General features: G+C 35.8%; 1 protein-coding gene across 6 annotated transcripts in view; it reads left to right on the forward strand.

The window, feature by feature from the left end:
* Positions 1 to 17,595, forward strand: part of GRM8 (glutamate metabotropic receptor 8) — a 348,208-nt gene that overhangs the window by 295,659 nt on the left and 34,954 nt on the right. For all 6 annotated transcript variants that reach the window (XM_064506654.1, XM_026113069.2, XM_026113070.2 and 3 more), the window contains one exon: positions 5,840 to 6,775. In XM_064506654.1, coding sequence (XP_064362724.1) covers positions 5,840 to 6,775 — 936 coding nt within the window. The remainder of the gene's footprint in view (positions 1 to 5,839; positions 6,776 to 17,595) is intronic.

The raw sequence follows: 17,595 nt of genomic DNA on the forward strand, positions 1-17,595 counted from the left end.
ACATAAATATATATTCAAATGTAAATTACGGTAAATATAACTGTCCTTATTCTTCCTCTAGTGAAGCTGTGAGATACAGGTGGTAAACAGCATGCCTAGGAGGCATTTTGGGCAGGTGGATTAATAGGTAGGAGAACTAGCTTCCATCTGGGATCTAACAACAGCTTGTGCTTCTGTTCCTAGAGAAAAAGGGGACAGTGATTTTCCATGCAGTGTTCCAGACTCGTGCTTTAATGACCATTGCATTTAATTAAGTTTCTTAAACTCCTCTTCAAATGTACCTGATTTTTGACTGGATTATTTTTCAGCTGGCATGTGGTAAAACCAAAGATAGGACCCCATATTCCTTGCAAACCTCTAGGAATGTCTATACCTAAAATTCCAGAAAATGACATCTGAGTTGGTAAGAAACATCCACACGTATCTGGTAGAGTTAATATTTCTCAGCAGTTATGGCAAATTCAGTAATGATAGTGTTTTGACACTGCCATTGACAATCTAGATTTGTTCTACCTATTTTTTTTTAATTTCCAACAATTTTCACTCCAAAATATTCTTTGTCCGTGACTTATTTCTTCCCTTCTGCACATTACTTCTTAAGTGTTTGTAAGTTTAGCCTGTAAGTACCCAGCTTTTCTCTAGAGGGATAAAATCAGGTTGGCAGAGGGAATCCAATAGTCATTATATTTAGGCTCATAATGAATTCACTTTAGTTGAACCAGTTTCAGTTTAATTTTGGTGTGTTATGATTCAGATTACTTTCTTGGACAAAGTACATTAGAGATTAGAATTTTTACTGTAAGAATAGATGCATTATACAATTTAAAAAGCTAAATATTAGACTAAATTACCTTAATTCATTCACTTGCTATGCTCCACTGATGAACCTTTTTCTCAGAAAAGAAATATTTCCAGCAATTTGAGACAAAAATAAGTATAATGCTTAGTAACAGGTGCAGGTGAAATTTTAATTCTTTATCATTTTCATAACTCAGGATCTGAATACATATTAAAAGCCATATGAAGTTATATGTGACAGCCTTGGTGCTTCTGAAGGGCTTGTCTACCTGACTACAAAATAAAACCATTAGCCCGCTGATATAATTCTGTTTGAATGCACTACTTGCATTACAAAAGGCACCGCTAAAGTATGGTTTCTTCTGTCCTGATCTTGTATAATTCTATTCATTGCAATATTATCCTTAAACACAAATTTTTGATAATTTTTGAATAAATACCTAGCTGTGAGATAAGGTTTTAAAAATGGAATTTCCTGCAAGTGATATAACATAATCTGAAACAGCTAAATATTATCTAGCCACGTCCTTGATGTATACTCTCTGAAGTCTGTCCAGGCACTTTATATTATCACTGGTTGCTGGATTATGTGACTAAGTGATAAATTTTGCCATGATCATTAAGAATGAAACAAAAAGTGTTCTTGTATACACAAATGGTTCAAAAATGATAAGCAACCTATTAACAGCATTTTTGATCAGCCTCCTTTGGTTGCTGAGGGCATTGCTAGTTGAATGAGTTGCTTGATTGCCGGAGGAACGTAGGTGCCAGAAATGTGAATGCGCTTCTTGTACTGTGACATGTAAATCTCATCTTGTTTTAGACCAGTTCTCACCTCGTTAATTTTTAGCTTTATTATTAGATGTTAGAGGAAATTGTATTTGTAATGTTCAAGAAGGATAGAGGTGTTTACTCAGTTTTGGTATGAAATGGCATTCGGTCTGTTTTAATGGTTTAGTGAACTGTGAATCTTAGTACTGCAAATTAAAGAAAATTGCGACTCCATCAGGCAGATATCTCATATAGAATAATTTTTATGTCTATTTAAATAGCAGTGAAGCCATTTTCTTCTGTATGGTGGTGCATTTCATAGAAAATGAGCATGTATCTTACAGACATGCTGTCATACTCTTTCTGATGTTTTCACTCCAATAAGTATTGGAAAAGTAGAAACTGGCACCTCATCTTAGGGGAATGTGAGATACTCCATGATGGCACATCAGTCAAACACTTCAGTTTCAAAATTCAGAGGAGCTTCTCAAATAAAATTAATAATCATGTTTAAATTATTATTAATAATAGATACAGATCTAGGCCATTCCAGTCCATCTAACCTACATGATGAATTCAGATGTATTTAATACTGAACTTTGCCGTGTCATATATCACATTGTAGTAAAGACCAGATAGCGAATCTCGCATAAAAATTAAAGTGACAAAATAAGTCTCCTAGAAACTAAGTTTGCTTAAGGCTACTTAATAATCTGAGACTCATCCAGCCTTAGCAGAGCCTGAGCAGTAGAGACTGATGCAGGCACAGATATCTTGATCAGTACGGGATGAAGAACTGCCAAATTTATTCTTTTCTCCCTTTTTTTTATATTGAAGAAAACTGCTTTCCTGTCTTTCATTTGGCTTCTTTATCAGGTTTATTCCTCTGTGAGAATTTTGTCTAAAATGTGTGCCTACAGTTAAGCTCCTTTGAAGTTAGTTTCACAACATTTGAACTTCTGGATCACTTTGGGGCAGATTTTCCCAGTTATTTAGATGCTGGAAACTGCAGATGGGAGTCTACTGGGATTTTCAAAAGCACTTAAACAGATAAGGCACTTAGATCCCATTTAAATCCCATTTAAATTAATTCTCTCTGCTATCTTAGATTTTTTATAAACCACCTCAATGCTAAATGACCTGTTATCTATGCATCTATTGTTCTCTGTAAGTGAACTTCCAATCACACTGCATGTTTTGGGCAAGAGAAGACAAAATGACTATCACAAAAATCTGTAAGGACATTGTTTTTGTCAGTAGTGATACCATTGAGGATGGAAGGCCTGGGAGCGGGATGAAGGGAGAAGGGCAGTGGAGGAAAGATGACTCTTAAGGGGATCTCTAATTGCAAATAATGACCAATGTTTCTTCTGTTCTCTTCTTAGAAAACAGAATAAAAAACTCATGAGCAAGAGCTCATAAAATGCTTTATTAAATTCTTTTTCAGAATTGTAGGTCAGCCTAAAGCTCTACATTCAGACAAGACAGTTTGTAAAACAATTTGAAAACTTTGTAAAATTCACCTGCACACCAGCCATTCATTTTGAATAGTCTCTACTTTAGTTTAAAGTTATTTTATGCTTTGAGAGTTCATTCTGGTTTGGAACATTTCAGGACTAACAGCCAATTGTGCTTTTATTCATAATTCATTAAAAAAAAAAGAGTTAAGTTTGTTTAGCCAGTGAGTTTTCCAACATTGATAACCCTATGCTGCCATGCTCGGAATTATATCTTGCATGGTTTATGTGTCAGATCTACTAGAACAAAAATCATAATATGAGTCTTTATTAGTGACCTTCTGAGATAGGAATTTATTATCAGTTCTTGCCAGTGGGATGTGTAACCTGAAACACTGTAAAGTATTGCCATTGAGGAAGAGGTTTAGGCATGTTTTTATTTTAAAACCAGTTAGAATGAAAGCATATGAAATTGTGAATATTTGTAGAATAACAGGAAAATGTTTTGCTCAGCTCATGGGTAGAAACTCTGAAAGATATACATGAATTTTTTGTACCTATATAGGCTGGGGATTCATACAGTAAATGTGGCTTTAGGGCACTTAATCCCAGATAAGAAACATTGTAGCCTCATGGAGTCAAATGCTGATCTGGTATAAACTCATTTTGCCAGTTCAAATGTGTTAAAAAAATGGACACCTTAAATTTATCCTTTTAGGCTTTCTGCCAGAGTAGATATTGCCTGTCCATGCCACGCTAACTTTATGCTGGATCAGGTGTCGTGTATTCTCCTGATCATTCTGTATTGTGTTCTCTGATTTGACAAATAAGCAATACTGTTCTTTTTTGAGTCGTCTCAAACTTATCCACAGATCTGGATTAATGACCATGGCCTCATATTGCCCTCATTATCGCAGTATCTGACTAAATCGCAAGCTTTGATGTATTTATCTTCATAACAACACTGTGGAGGAGGATATGTCTTTGTTATCACACAGATTTCATCATAACATGTTTTCTCTCTTGTCTCATAGATTAAACACTGGGGGTTACACAGGCTTTGTGAATTCTGGTGATTAAAACCAGGAGATTGTAACAGAGGTGAATATTTTCTTAAAGTGTCAAGTGCTCTGCTAGAGCTCTACCAAGGCTTTTTCATACAATTGGATGATTCTTATGGTTTTTAGGAAGCTAATTACTTAAATGATTTGCTTTTAAATAATCACCAGATGCTGTATTTCATGTAATTATAAAAATCCTTCAAGATGTAAATGCAGTTTTGTCTCAGTAACTTCTGTAGGTTCAGGACTGATCCAAGCCCCACTGAACAACTCCAGGGATTTAAGTGGCTGTTCAGAGAACTGGTTGTATGAATATATTTCTTATTACTGTGCACTTGCTTGTTTGGCCCTCTGAGTGGTGAATAACAGAGAAGTCCTGCCCTGTGCAGAAGTGGGGACAGAGAGCTCTGCAGTTTGTTTCTCTTTTATTCACCCTACATGCTGGTGCTCTGCCTTTCTGAGGAAGGCAAAGGAGACTGGGAATGTTACACTGTGATTTTCTCTTAAATCTGTTGAAAATTTTGCTGGAAAAATAAACTGCTAAGGCCAAAATTATCGCTCTTGATAGGCTGTCCCCATTCTGTCCTCCTCCAGAAGGAACTGAAAACATTCCTGACACGTGAAGTTTTGTTATTGCTGTTTCATTTATAAATAAAATGTCCAAATTAAAGTGCTAAGTACTTAACAGGCAAGAACAAGAGAAGTCCCTTGTCCTTGAGTGCTTACCACCTCACAGAGGAATAAAAGATGGGATGTGGAAGCAACACAGAGCAATTCTGGTGCCTCTAAGTATTTCTTTGCTCTGCAGACTGCTCTAGTTTAATCAGTGTGACCTCTTGCAGAACACAGTTTTACTCAGGGTGACTTAAGGAGAACTGGGACTGAGTGATAATGTTAAGCAGGAGTTGCATTAAGTGCATGAATTTCTGATTCAGATTTTATTTTGGGGGGGCATACAGGAAGAACAGATAAGTGGATGAAAAGCTTTGTTTTGCTGATATTCCACTGTGGAGAAATCTGGGATTTTCAAAACAAGACTGCATTGTATTCATGTATTTTGTACTACAAATATTCTTGGAAATTTTAAATCAGGAGGACTGAAACGTAGCAATGACATCTTTTTCCATCATTGTTATTCAGAAGCAGTGTATGTGCATTTTTGTCTTCTAGAAATGAAAACAAAACACTCTGATGCATTTCAAAACTTAGCAAATAAAAAAGTGTAAGATATCCAGGTTCTTGGAAGAGATGGTATTAGATCTCATATACACAGATCTTTTCTCCTGTCCTCTTTTTTTCTGCCAGAGTTGATGCATGGAGATTTTAATCTATCCCTTTACTGTACCAGCAAATAATTTGAAACTCAAACAGTCTTATTTTATAATTAAATGTCTGAGAACTACTGGTATTTATATTTGCATGTAATTAGCTTTCAAAAGCCCTGTATACAGGGCTTTTTGCTTTTAAACCATACCAGAGTCGATAAATATCTTTACAAATGACAATTTGGTCAGCAGTAAAGAGGTAAATAGAAACTAATGACACTCATCAAGCCTGTGGCACGAATGATTTATTGGATGCAATCATTTAACACTTTCATAAAGTCAATACAAAGGAAAGAAACAGGTTTCTTATTATGGCAAGCTGTATTTGTACCGTCAGCATGTAGTGATTTATGACAAAGCTATGGCCAGGATTAGGATATTATAAATGGGGGAAAATAGAAGGCTCATTAATTTTTTATACCCGCAGGTAGAAGACATGCAGTGGGCTAATAGAGAACACACTCATCCAGCATCTGTCTGCAGCCTGCCCTGTAAACCTGGGGAAAGAAAGAAAACCGTAAAGGGAGTGCCTTGCTGCTGGCACTGTGAACGCTGTGAAGGGTACCATTACCAGGTGGATGAATTCAACTGTGAACTGTGCCCTATTAATAAGAGACCAAATGCCAACCGTACAGATTGCCAGCTTATCCCTATAATCAAACTGGAGTGGCATTCTCCTTGGGCCATTGTGCCTGTCTTCATAGCTATTCTTGGAATAATTGCCACCACCTTTGTAATTGTGACATTTGTCCGGTACAACGACACTCCTATCGTCAGGGCATCTGGACGGGAGCTCAGCTATGTGCTCTTGACTGGGATTTTTCTCTGTTACTCTATTACTTTTTTAATGATTGCAACACCTGATACAGTAGTCTGCTCATTTCGAAGGATCTTTTTAGGACTTGGCATGTGTTTCAGCTATGCTGCCTTGCTTACCAAAACAAACAGAATTCACAGAATATTTGAACAAGGTAAAAAATCTGTCACAGCTCCCAAATTTATTAGCCCAGCTTCCCAGCTGGTGATCACTTTCAGCCTCATATCCATGCAGCTTATTGGAGTCTTCATCTGGTTTGCTATTGATCCACCACATATCATAGTAGACTATGGAGAGCAAAGGACACTTGAACCAGAAAATGCCAGAGGAGTTCTCAAATGTGACATTTCAGATCTTTCTCTCATTTGTTCCCTTGGATACAGTATTCTCTTGATGGTCACATGCACTGTTTATGCTATTAAAACAAGAGGGGTTCCAGAGACCTTCAATGAAGCAAAACCCATTGGATTTACTATGTACACAACCTGCATAATTTGGTTAGCTTTTATTCCAATCTTTTTTGGTACGGCCCAATCAGCAGAGAAGGTAAGTGATAAGTTTATGAATCAAATACTATCTTCTTTTTATTTTTATCTGGCAATTTTTGTAACACTACAATATTTTTTGCTCTTACAAGATACAAATTCTGAATGCTAACTGTGAATACAGACTCTCAAAATTCACAGATAGTAAAATACATGATTCAAAAGGTAAGTTTCCTATATTTTATAACAAGATATTGAATGAAATTGTGGTATCAGTTGCTTAATGATGTTGACATTTTCTTAATATATCCTTACTTTAAATAACTGTTTCTACTAATGCTTGTTATTACCCTTCCATGATGCTCCAGCCTGTTACCTGAAACCCTATAAATCTTTGTTATCATTCACAAATCTGATAGAAATGGTTACATTTCAAAAATCTAAGAAGATCAACTTACATTTGTCAAAAATAATGAAGATGAATGTCTGGGAAGAAAGAAAAGAATTACTTTTCCCTCTGGTTAACACATGTAACTTTAAAAAAGAATAAAAGGAGTGAATGGAGTAAACGTAAAATCGTGTTAAGCATAATTCACTAAATATTATCTCAGAGGAAAAAATATTTCCCTGATCTTTTAATGAGAAATTCAACCTTTCATACGTGGATACCTGTTCTTCCTTATTCAGCTGACATAGTTCTTTTCTGATATCAGTCATGGCGAGCTATATAAAACATATCAGACATTTAACTCTCCTACTCTCAGTTCTAATGGGAAGACACAGATAAATGTCAACTGCATGGGTTTGTATCCAACTGATAGTGGGGAATATGACAAGTTAGGTAGGAAAGTGCAATAAAAACAGTGTCAGTCTTCAAGACTGTTTGGAAAATCTTTGAAATAAGATATTTAAGTCATCAGTCCTTTATAAAACCTCTTCTTCCTTTACTTCTAGGGGGCGATTTTAATAATATTTTTAAATATACATTTTTAGTTAAATTACTTTTTACTAAAAAGCTCAGCATGTGTCTACTGATAACTGTGCCAAGATTTAGTGTATCCCTGTTTGGGATAGCCCTCTTGCTGGCAGAATTAAAGAATAGGTCCTTGTAACTTGATAAAGCACCTGCTGATTCAAGCAGAGGAGTAGGTATGGGGAAGACAGCATGACAGAAAAAAAACATTTTATTAACTAAAAATCAAGGTAAGCAGACTTCCTGAATTGGATCAGGCTTGATTTCCATCACCTTCCAAATAAAGTCAGGGGAAGTTTATGACAAATTCGGTACAAAGGTAATAGGTCATCAAAATGCAGCAAGTAAAACCAAAAAAATATCTGTCTCATATAGGAAAAGTTTTTCAGGTGAATTGTATTTAATTTCTGACTTTTTTGTGTAGGCTCAAGTCAGAAAAGACTTTGGTATATAAAGATGTGGTACTTTTCATTTGAAAAAATTCCACTTCAGCTTGGGCCAGTCAGTTTTATGGCAAGTACCTATAACAAAACAACTCTTGACTTGGTTTTGACCTCTAAAGAAGAGATTAATGAACACCTCTATTGGGTTTCTTTTATGAAACCCAAGAGTGAACACACAAATTATACTAAATCACCCAGCTTCTAACACTAATTTTCTCTTGTTAGTTGCCTTTTTTCTAAATAATTTTTTATTCTTCAGATAATGACTTTCAGGAGGGAAAGAAGAAACAAATTAATGTGCTAATACAGTAGTTTTGTAATTCAAATAATTCTTTTCTCAGTGCTTCTCCTTTTTCCTACAAATAAAAACATGTTTCCACACAGAGTGCTATGGACATCATCACAATAACTCATGCATTCATACAATTAAATTACTTATCTGAATGAAACAAAAATGTAATAGCTTAGTGCACACATATGTACATTGTCTGAATGTAGTCACGCAAAGTTGCTTGTCATTTTCTTAGTTAATACAGAACACCTAAAGAAGCATTTTAAAAAATACTTTAGAGAATATTGTAATTGAAATTTGGTATTATGATCATTTTTTGAAGATCAAAGAAATAAAAGAAATGAAAAGGGGAAATAAACTAAGCAGGCTTTTCTTAGATGCTTATTCGCTTTGCAGTTGATTTTAGAAACCTAAAATTATTTTTTCACGTGGCTTGAGTTTGTTCAGGGAGAAATGAACAATAAATTGGGAAACTTAAAGTACTATTTAAGAGTAGTGGTTGCTTTTTTGAAATGCTGATGTTAATAAAATTTAACATGCCATTATTCACAACCCATATGCAATTCCAGCTTGTACTTTGCCTTTTAGCTTTAGACACACTTCTATTTGAATGAAAAGTAGTCAAAACTTCTCCAAAATGTTTTGGGACACTTCTGTTTTGGTAAATATTAGTAGCACTCACAACAAACAGTGGAAACCATTACGCATGTTTGAGAAGTCAGGATATATTTTCTTATTTAACTAGTCCATGAACACAATTTAGGTAGAAAGTGTTTTGAGGAGCTTTTATTTTTATTTTATTTTACAGTTGGAATATTTACACTCATAGACAGAGAAATAGGATGTTTAAATAAATGCTAAAACCGAACAGGTGTCTAGATCCAAAACTCACATATCTTCATGGAAAGAACTCCTTTACATTTAGGCACCAATTCCTGAAAATGTAAAGTTACTAAGAGATTCTGGATAAAATGTTGAGGAGCATAAGGTTGTACAGCCGGTACAAGTCCTAAGTTGTGTTGGTGTCCCTCAAACTTAAAAACGTTTAACGAAAGGTATGCAAATAAGCATAAGTTCATATCTGAGGACAGACTGCTGAATGTTAGTTGTAGGTTCTTGCTGTGAAGCACATGCTGGGGAAGCTCATCTCACTCCACTGGGTATATGTGGAGCCCTGGTCTCCAGCTGTTTGATTCAGATGAGTTAAATGACTCAATTTGCATTGTAAGAAAAGAAGCCCACTACAAATAGTTAAATTATTCCAGCACATCATCAAACTGAATGAAAAAAATTAGCCTCAAGACATAAAACACAAATTTCCTAACACTCATGTAAATGTCACTGAGGTATTTTAAGGAATAAGGAATGACATTCTGCAAGACTGCGTTCTGTCAATAGTCTTCAACTACCTGTATGGCAAAACATTTGAAGTATTGGGCTCATCTGGAATAGAGATGTCTTAAATGTCATGATGACTGGAATGTCACAGAAAAAAGTGAAATTAGCTGAGTGATTAAAACAGATGTTTTATGAACCTCTGGGTAAAATTAAGTTACAATGGCAGACTGCACAAGAGCTGGCTGAGGACAGATGGCTGTCTAAAGTACAGCCGTATTCCACAAAACGAACCACTTTAATTTCCTTGCATTACTTGTTTTATGAGTTTTGACAGGTGGATGAATCATGTTCATTCACAGATAATAAAGACATCATTTATTACATTAACCTAGAACTGTTCTGTTTGAATGAGTAGATGAATGCTTGTTTCCCATCCTGCAAAAGAAAAGAGGTAGTGCTTTTTGCTAAGGAAAGAGGTCCATAGAAAACACTTCCTTCTCTTCCCACTGGAAGCAATTGCAAGGGGTATCTAATGAGGCAGAAAAATTTTAGCATATTTTCTAGTTATTATGACAAGTTTGATCATCCCTTTCACAACTGCTGTGCAGGCAAAACAAGATGTAGGGTATAGTAGAAATCTTCTAATTAAGTATTATCTTTATAATCTTACTATCCCAGCTGTTTGCATCCTGGATTTGCAGATCATGTGGATCTTACACTTACTTACATCCAGCTGATAGTAGCATTAAAAGAAGCTAGAAACACTTCCAATACTATCCCAATGTTAATTTGACTTGTAAGCTACTATTATAGTTGTCAAGAGACAGATATTCAATCCTCAGTGGGAAGGAGAGGTGGTTCCATCACACACCCTAGTAAGCATAAAAAACTATTAATGAGAATTCAGGTAGGAACCCCTTGCTTCTCCCAGATTTCTACAGATGTTAAGAAAATCATCTTATTTTTCACTTATGTTATGAATTCCTAGCTAAATGTATTCCTGGGAAAGTAAGAAAACAAAACTCCCTAATGATGCCTCAGACTGTGTTAATGAAGCAGACTACATGGAATTTTTTCTTCATCTCAAAGCATTCTCTTCTGATTCTGATGATATTCACAGATCTATCTCTGCAGGTAGTCCATGGAGTACACATCACAGGAAAAAAGTAAAACAGCAATTGTTAGTATGAAAACCAAATGTTAATATTTCTTTATTTTATGAATCATATTTGGTTTGATTAAACTAGAATCTTTAGTGCCAGTACTGTGCATAGCATCAGGATTAATCCAAGGGACATCTGGAACATTTTCTAATTTTCATTTTTATTATTGTGCGATACAGTTAGGAGACTGCCAAAGTGATATTTTACACATTCAGTAGTCTATCATTGTTCGAAATCCATAATTTCTGTGGTGCTATTGCTGAGTTTATCATTACTTGCATTGCCATTACTTGAGTTTTTTACATGTTTTAGAACATAGAAAATTAGATAAAATTTGCCAGATTGTCTGATAGGAACATCCCTTCCTCTCACTGGAAACCAAATGTTAAGAAGGGAGAAGTTCTCCAGAATGCATTTTGATTTCAAACTTTTCAGAATGTAAATATTTAATGCACTGAATTATTTCTAAATTTTAAAATTTCCTAGAATTTATGACCTAATCCTGAGCGAAATTAGGGTTACATTGTTGTACTGTAAAAGCAGAGTAGGGACAAAGGAGTTAACAAGTCTTCCTCTCCTCCCTTTTGCTCTGTAAGGGAAGTGCCTCACCCCTTGCTTATCCCCCAGGCAGCATGTTTCTTTCCAGCTGGTGAGGTTACTCAATGCATGTGTAGGTCAGGGACATTCCTGGGTCCATCCTTCAGCTGAACAAATGATAGGTGCCGCCGCGCTGTTCTTTCCTTCCCAGACTTCCAAGGAGATGCAAGAGAAAGAGAAATGTTTGTACTGCTGCTGTGTGGCTGCATAAACTGCAAAAGTTGCCCCCCCCCCCCCGCCCCCGCCATGAGAAGCCAGTTAAATAGAAGTGTTTTTTTAATTTCAAAAGTCACTTTGTGCAAAGTCATTTCACAAGTTGTTTCTTAGCTCTGGAAAAGTTGTCCATTTGAATCAAGAGTGGAAATGATGAAAAAGTTTATAAGCTAATAATTGAGACAAAAATTATGTATAGAGTTATTTCAATTTTGTGGACATTTATAGAACTTGTTTCCGTTTCAGCCTTTTAAAGTTTTTAAGTCTAAATTCAAATTTAGAAACAGAAGCAGTTCCAATATCAAAACAGGAGAATTTCACAACTTTTAAACTATTCCCAAAACATCCATCAAAACATTTCTGACCAGCTCCTATGATAAGCACTGACTTTCTTAGGAAGTAAACTATAGTATACTGTAATTATCTAAACTGCAGTTGAATAAGATTAACTAACACATCAGAAGGGATTACTGTAGTCACTTAAGTCGGTCTCTTGTGTAAAAAGACATCTTGAGCCCTATTGTTTGCTTGAATGCTATTCAGGCTCATTCTGATAATTTAAGTGGACTGCTATTGCGCGCAGAGCATACACAGGATTGCCTCCCTTTCTGCATACAAGACTTTCTTATGTACTACAAGTCCCAGTTCACACACAATGTATAGCATTTCTGTTGCTGTACAGGTTGAGAGAGTGCGCTGGTTTTCTTCAGGGTCTAAGGGCGCCTTACACAATCATTTGCAAATGACCTATTTGCAGCCACGTCTCTGCCTGAGATAACATAATCGGCGAGGAGACTGTGCTTGTTACCTGGAGCACAGCACTCCATGAAAAGACTGACGTGCTTTTTAGAAGAGAGATGTTTCACAACCTGTCATCTCAGAGTTCAAGTAGGGTGAGCTGTCTTGTATCTACAAAATACCAGGCAGATATGCCCTCTTTAATTTCAAGAATGTGGAATTTCAGGAAGGCCACTGCAGTCATCATTTCGGTAAACTGAGGGGTAAAGTAAAAATCGGTTAAAATTGAAGCAAACATTCTGCAATTTTGTGTCCTGGAGTTTTGGATGCCTGACTCCTCTGAAAATCAGAAGTCTAAGTGGGGGCTCCTAACCAATAATCCATTTTCTGAGTGTCGATTTTACATATGGAAATTGGTTTTAAATTAACAAAAATGATTACTGATTGGGAAAGTTCTTTCCTTGTGTGCTTCAGACAGTCACGTCAGGGGTACAAGACAACATGCACTGTAATAAGGACTTGCTACATAGTTTCTTTAATGTATTGTTTTACATCATCTAAAACTTTGAAATCTAAGTTCATTATTTTCAAATGGTGGCTTTGGACTAAATTACAGCTTTATATACAAAGGGTAAGTGCACATTGTAACATTCTTTGAGAGCTAGTCATCTGCAGTGGTTAGGGCAAAACAAGTTAAGGCTCCTCAGTTATTTCACGCTGCTGTTAGGTGAAAGGTATTTGCAACACTTTGCTGAAACCCTTGGACTCTATGTGAAGGACTGAAGAGAAAATGTCCTTCTGCTTCTGCCTGCTCAGAAGATGTAGATGTGACCTGATGCCTTAAAGTGTATGAAAGCTAGGGAGATTTCTTTCAGACTGTGCTACCCACTCAACAAAACCTAGTATAGGACTGAATGAAGCTACTTTTAAAAATTCCCCTCTCTATTTAGGTGTACTATTCAGCACAGTATGTACCCAAGTTTAATAAAGTATTCCTCTTGCTGAATGAAGGACCTAGTGCCTAACTAATGTATACATAATTCTAAACACTCAGCTTTATTTACTTTAAGATATGCCTGCAGTCTTTAAGTTGTACATAGAATATTAGCAGGGAAATTCATTTCTCTCTTTAATACTAATTAAACCACTAATATTTTAAGTATGTACACTAAGCACTGATTTTAATTATAAGGTTATTAGGAGGTATCAGGAAGACAGAAAATTCCAGCTTCTTAAAGAAGAAAATGGATGATTTAATAAAATGTAAGACCAGTTTTTTCAATAGTTCAGTGAGACACTCATGCATACACCTGAAGGTTGTATACCCTGTTCTTTCCTGCATTGTTGGATGTTTGTTCCAATAGGAGTAGTGGGGTGGCAGACCTAGTTATCTGATGAACACCTTTTTGGACATTGAAGAGATGTACAACTGTCACATAATGGAAGACACTAGCATTTTGTTTGTCTGATGTGTTTACTTCTGCCTCCATGATGAATGATAGCTTCAGGGTCTTTGGGAAAGGAGGAGACAGGAAATAAGTTGCCAAAAAAAATATGTTAGCCCATGGTCTGTTTCTTGCCCAATGAGGAATGGCGGAGAGTTGGTAATGGGTATATGAAGTCCCCTTTTCTAAGAAGGAGTGCTTGTCAGGGAGAACTTTAGGTGTATCTTTTTGGCTATTTGCTGGCTTCTGTGGTAAGTTCCTAAATCTAACTGAGGAGCAGAAACAGTTTTGTGGGCACAAAGAACTATATAACTCTGCCACCTTCATCCACTGTAAAAAAGAATAATCAGGAATCACAAAGGACAGTTTGTGAAAGACCAGATATTTCATTGAGACTATTTCTATGCCTTATCTGCTGTGTTTCCAGAAATAAGGATCACCTCATAAAAATGTTATAGTCTGTTGGTTCTGATTTGTTCAGTGTCAAAAATCTGCTTGTCTTTAGCAAGTGAAGTTAAAGAGAAATCCTTCCAGTAATATTAGATATCTTTGCACAGTAAGAAAGAGATTGCTTTTTGGTATTAAGATGCTATAAACTTTCACAGTTGTGTTTTGTATAGAAGTATAAGAAGATAGGTACTTTATGGTCATTGTTATGCACAGGACAGCATTAAAGTCACTGATGGTTTTGCATAAAAGGAAACGGCAGATAATACTTCTTCCAATTTAGCCATGCTGTCAACTACTTCATGCTCAGATAGTCAAGCCCTGACAGTTGGTGCCCAGGCACACTTCGTTTGAAGGGGTCCATGGGCAGTTTTGATAGCTGAGTAAAAGCAAACACATTTCTTTTGGCCAGTGGCAAGCCTCTCTGTATGCAGTGAGAACGGATTTGGGGATTCAAGGGATGCACATAATTTGTTGCCTCACAAGAATTTATCATGAAAATGGATTGAGACAAATGCAGTTCCTGTCTCTTGTTTTATATTGAGTACAATCTGTCGTTTTGCATTCAAAGTGAAGAGATACATAACAATTTTTGGACTCAGCTGCCTAATAAAGAGCTCATCTTTACAGAGGCATGTGTTCACCCAAAATCATTCAGGTTTCCCTTTCAGACTGAAATCTGCTTTCAGATGGAGACTACGGCAGACTGATGTGTTTCAGTTATCGATCCATGAAGCCTTCCCTGAGTAGCTCCAGCACTGCTCTGTGGCCTGACAGGACCCCATTCCTTCCAACCATCTCTTTAAAAGTATTAAATAACTTGTACTTTATTAATTCTCAGCTACCTGGGGTTGGGGAAGGACTGACAAAACAGTGATAACACAAACTGTTAGACTGTTAGAAAAATAGATTTTTTTTTTATAAGCACATGCAGTATTTAAGATTTACTGAAAAATTAAATTGAATATGTTTGTAAATATACAGGAAGGGGGATTTTTTTTTTAATTTCAGTTAGGGATGATATGATAAATCCAAAACCCAGGAAAAAAATCTATCTATGGATAATGGAATGTTAATTGTCACTTTATTTTTTATATTTTTACTCTTGTTAAAGGTAATTGAAAAACTTGAAATGAAGTATTGTTTAGAAATGGGGTTGGTACTTTTTCTGGGATATTCACGTGACACTTCTTGTACTTGCTAGTTCCTGACAAGCTGGAAGCAGTACAAAAATAGCCTTTCTTGTTGCTTTAAAGGTACTTTTGCCTTACTCAGAACAAGTAAATACATAAATGACAAATATAAGAAACAAATTAAAAAGGCTTTTAGTTTAGCTATGAGAAGATATTCAGCTTCTCTCCTTTTTTATCCCCTGCTATAAATAATTCTGATTTTGAATAGGTTTCATAACATTACATAGATTTTGGGCTTACAAATATGATCAAAATACTGTGGATTAGAAAATTCCCGTGGATCAGCTAAACCTCAATAACAGCTTGTACACAAGCTCCTCATACACTGCATCTGTAACTTGCCCCATGCTCAGTACCTAATCAAAGTCACATTATCTTGTATTCCTTTTAGAGTAATAACATTCTCAAAGACAATTAGGGTGACTCAACTGAGTGGTAGTTATGTAAAGCACAGTAGGTTGCTTGTGTTTGAGCCTATTGTTATTGTTCTATTGTTTAAGAACTGGTTGGACATCAAATTAAAATACAAGATCCAGCCCACAGATTTAATTGCCTATTAGCCAGATATAATTTATAACAGAGAAGTCTGGTAAAAGTTTACATTTTAATGTAGGTAACAGGGAATGTTAAATTCATATCTCATGAGGATGGAAATCCGAGGAACTTGAAAATGATGGAAGTCTGACAAAGTAGTGAGCTTTATGCTTACTCTTAAAAAGCAAAACCAAAACCTTTTATGGAAATACATCTGTAATTAGACTGTTAAAGCTGAATATGCATGTCAGTGTGTGTTTATAAATAATCCATTTTGTATAATTATAAGCTCTTTCTTGCATAGAACAAGTATAATTATTTTAACTGGCCAAGTAGAAGCAATAATTCCAATTCATATATGACCACCCTCAAAAAAAAAAGAAAAACAAAACAAGACTTTAGTCATATGCATTTTTTTTTGAAGCTTATTTTTCTTTCAGTTTACAGGGAAGCTTCTTAACAAGGGATAAAATGACACTGGAGAGATCTATATGAGCTAAGCCAAGAGGGTTAGAATTTGACAGAATGAGGATGTTATCTTTTTTTCTAGTTATCCAGCTAAAAATGGATTAATTATGAAATATCCTCTTAACTTTAGACATGAATTTTCAGTATGAACATACAGTTTGAATTTTTCTCTTCTGTAAATCATGCTTTCCAGATTTATGGAACAGTCACCAGTAGAACAGTCAAAGGACTGTTTGCATAATGATTATCAAGGTCATGTTTATTTGATAGAACTGATCATACAACACCTGCATAATTCTGTTCTCTAGAGAATATTTCCTCCTTCATACAAATGCTGAAATGGTCAGCACAACACAGTAAAAATAGCTGAACAACGAAGGGAAGAAAGACACGGAACTTGATTATCCTTTGTTTTACTCCACTGAACTCAGATGGAATAATATCTGATATTCACAGGTATTGTGCATGCCATTCACAGGTACTGCACAACATTTCCCAACTACAAAGCAGCAAGTACATGAAAAAAAATCCATGAAGACCACCCAGTGTGCTGATTATATACAGAGGTATTGGCAATAGGGATACTATGAATGCAATCCTATTTCAGGTATTTTGCACTAGGATATAATATGACCAACAAAAATGGGAGCATAATTGAGTTTAAGGTTAGCAAAGGAGTAGGAAATGACTGAGTGTTCAGTATCAAATATGGGATAGGATTTTACATGTGAAGCTGAAGAAAACATGACATTTTGCAAGCATCTTTTCTAGTAAGCTAGCACTTGTAATTGAGTGAGGTATAGCAGAAGAAGAGCTCACAGGAGGGAAAGCATCTATCTCCTAATCTAGTCATCAAAAAGATACATGCAAACCAATGTGGCATGATACAGAAATTGGTCCCAAAGCCTAAAATTGCTTTTCAGGCAGTCTCTGTAAGGGAATTGTTTGCACCATATGTTTTCCTTAAGAGTGGATCTGCTGAAATGGTGTTTTACAAGGAGGAATCTTACACATGCAATGCAAATTATGATACAGTC

This window comes from Dromaius novaehollandiae, chromosome 1 (assembly GCF_036370855.1).
Source record: "Dromaius novaehollandiae isolate bDroNov1 chromosome 1, bDroNov1.hap1, whole genome shotgun sequence".
Classification (NCBI taxonomy): domain Eukaryota; kingdom Metazoa; phylum Chordata; class Aves; order Casuariiformes; family Dromaiidae; genus Dromaius; species Dromaius novaehollandiae.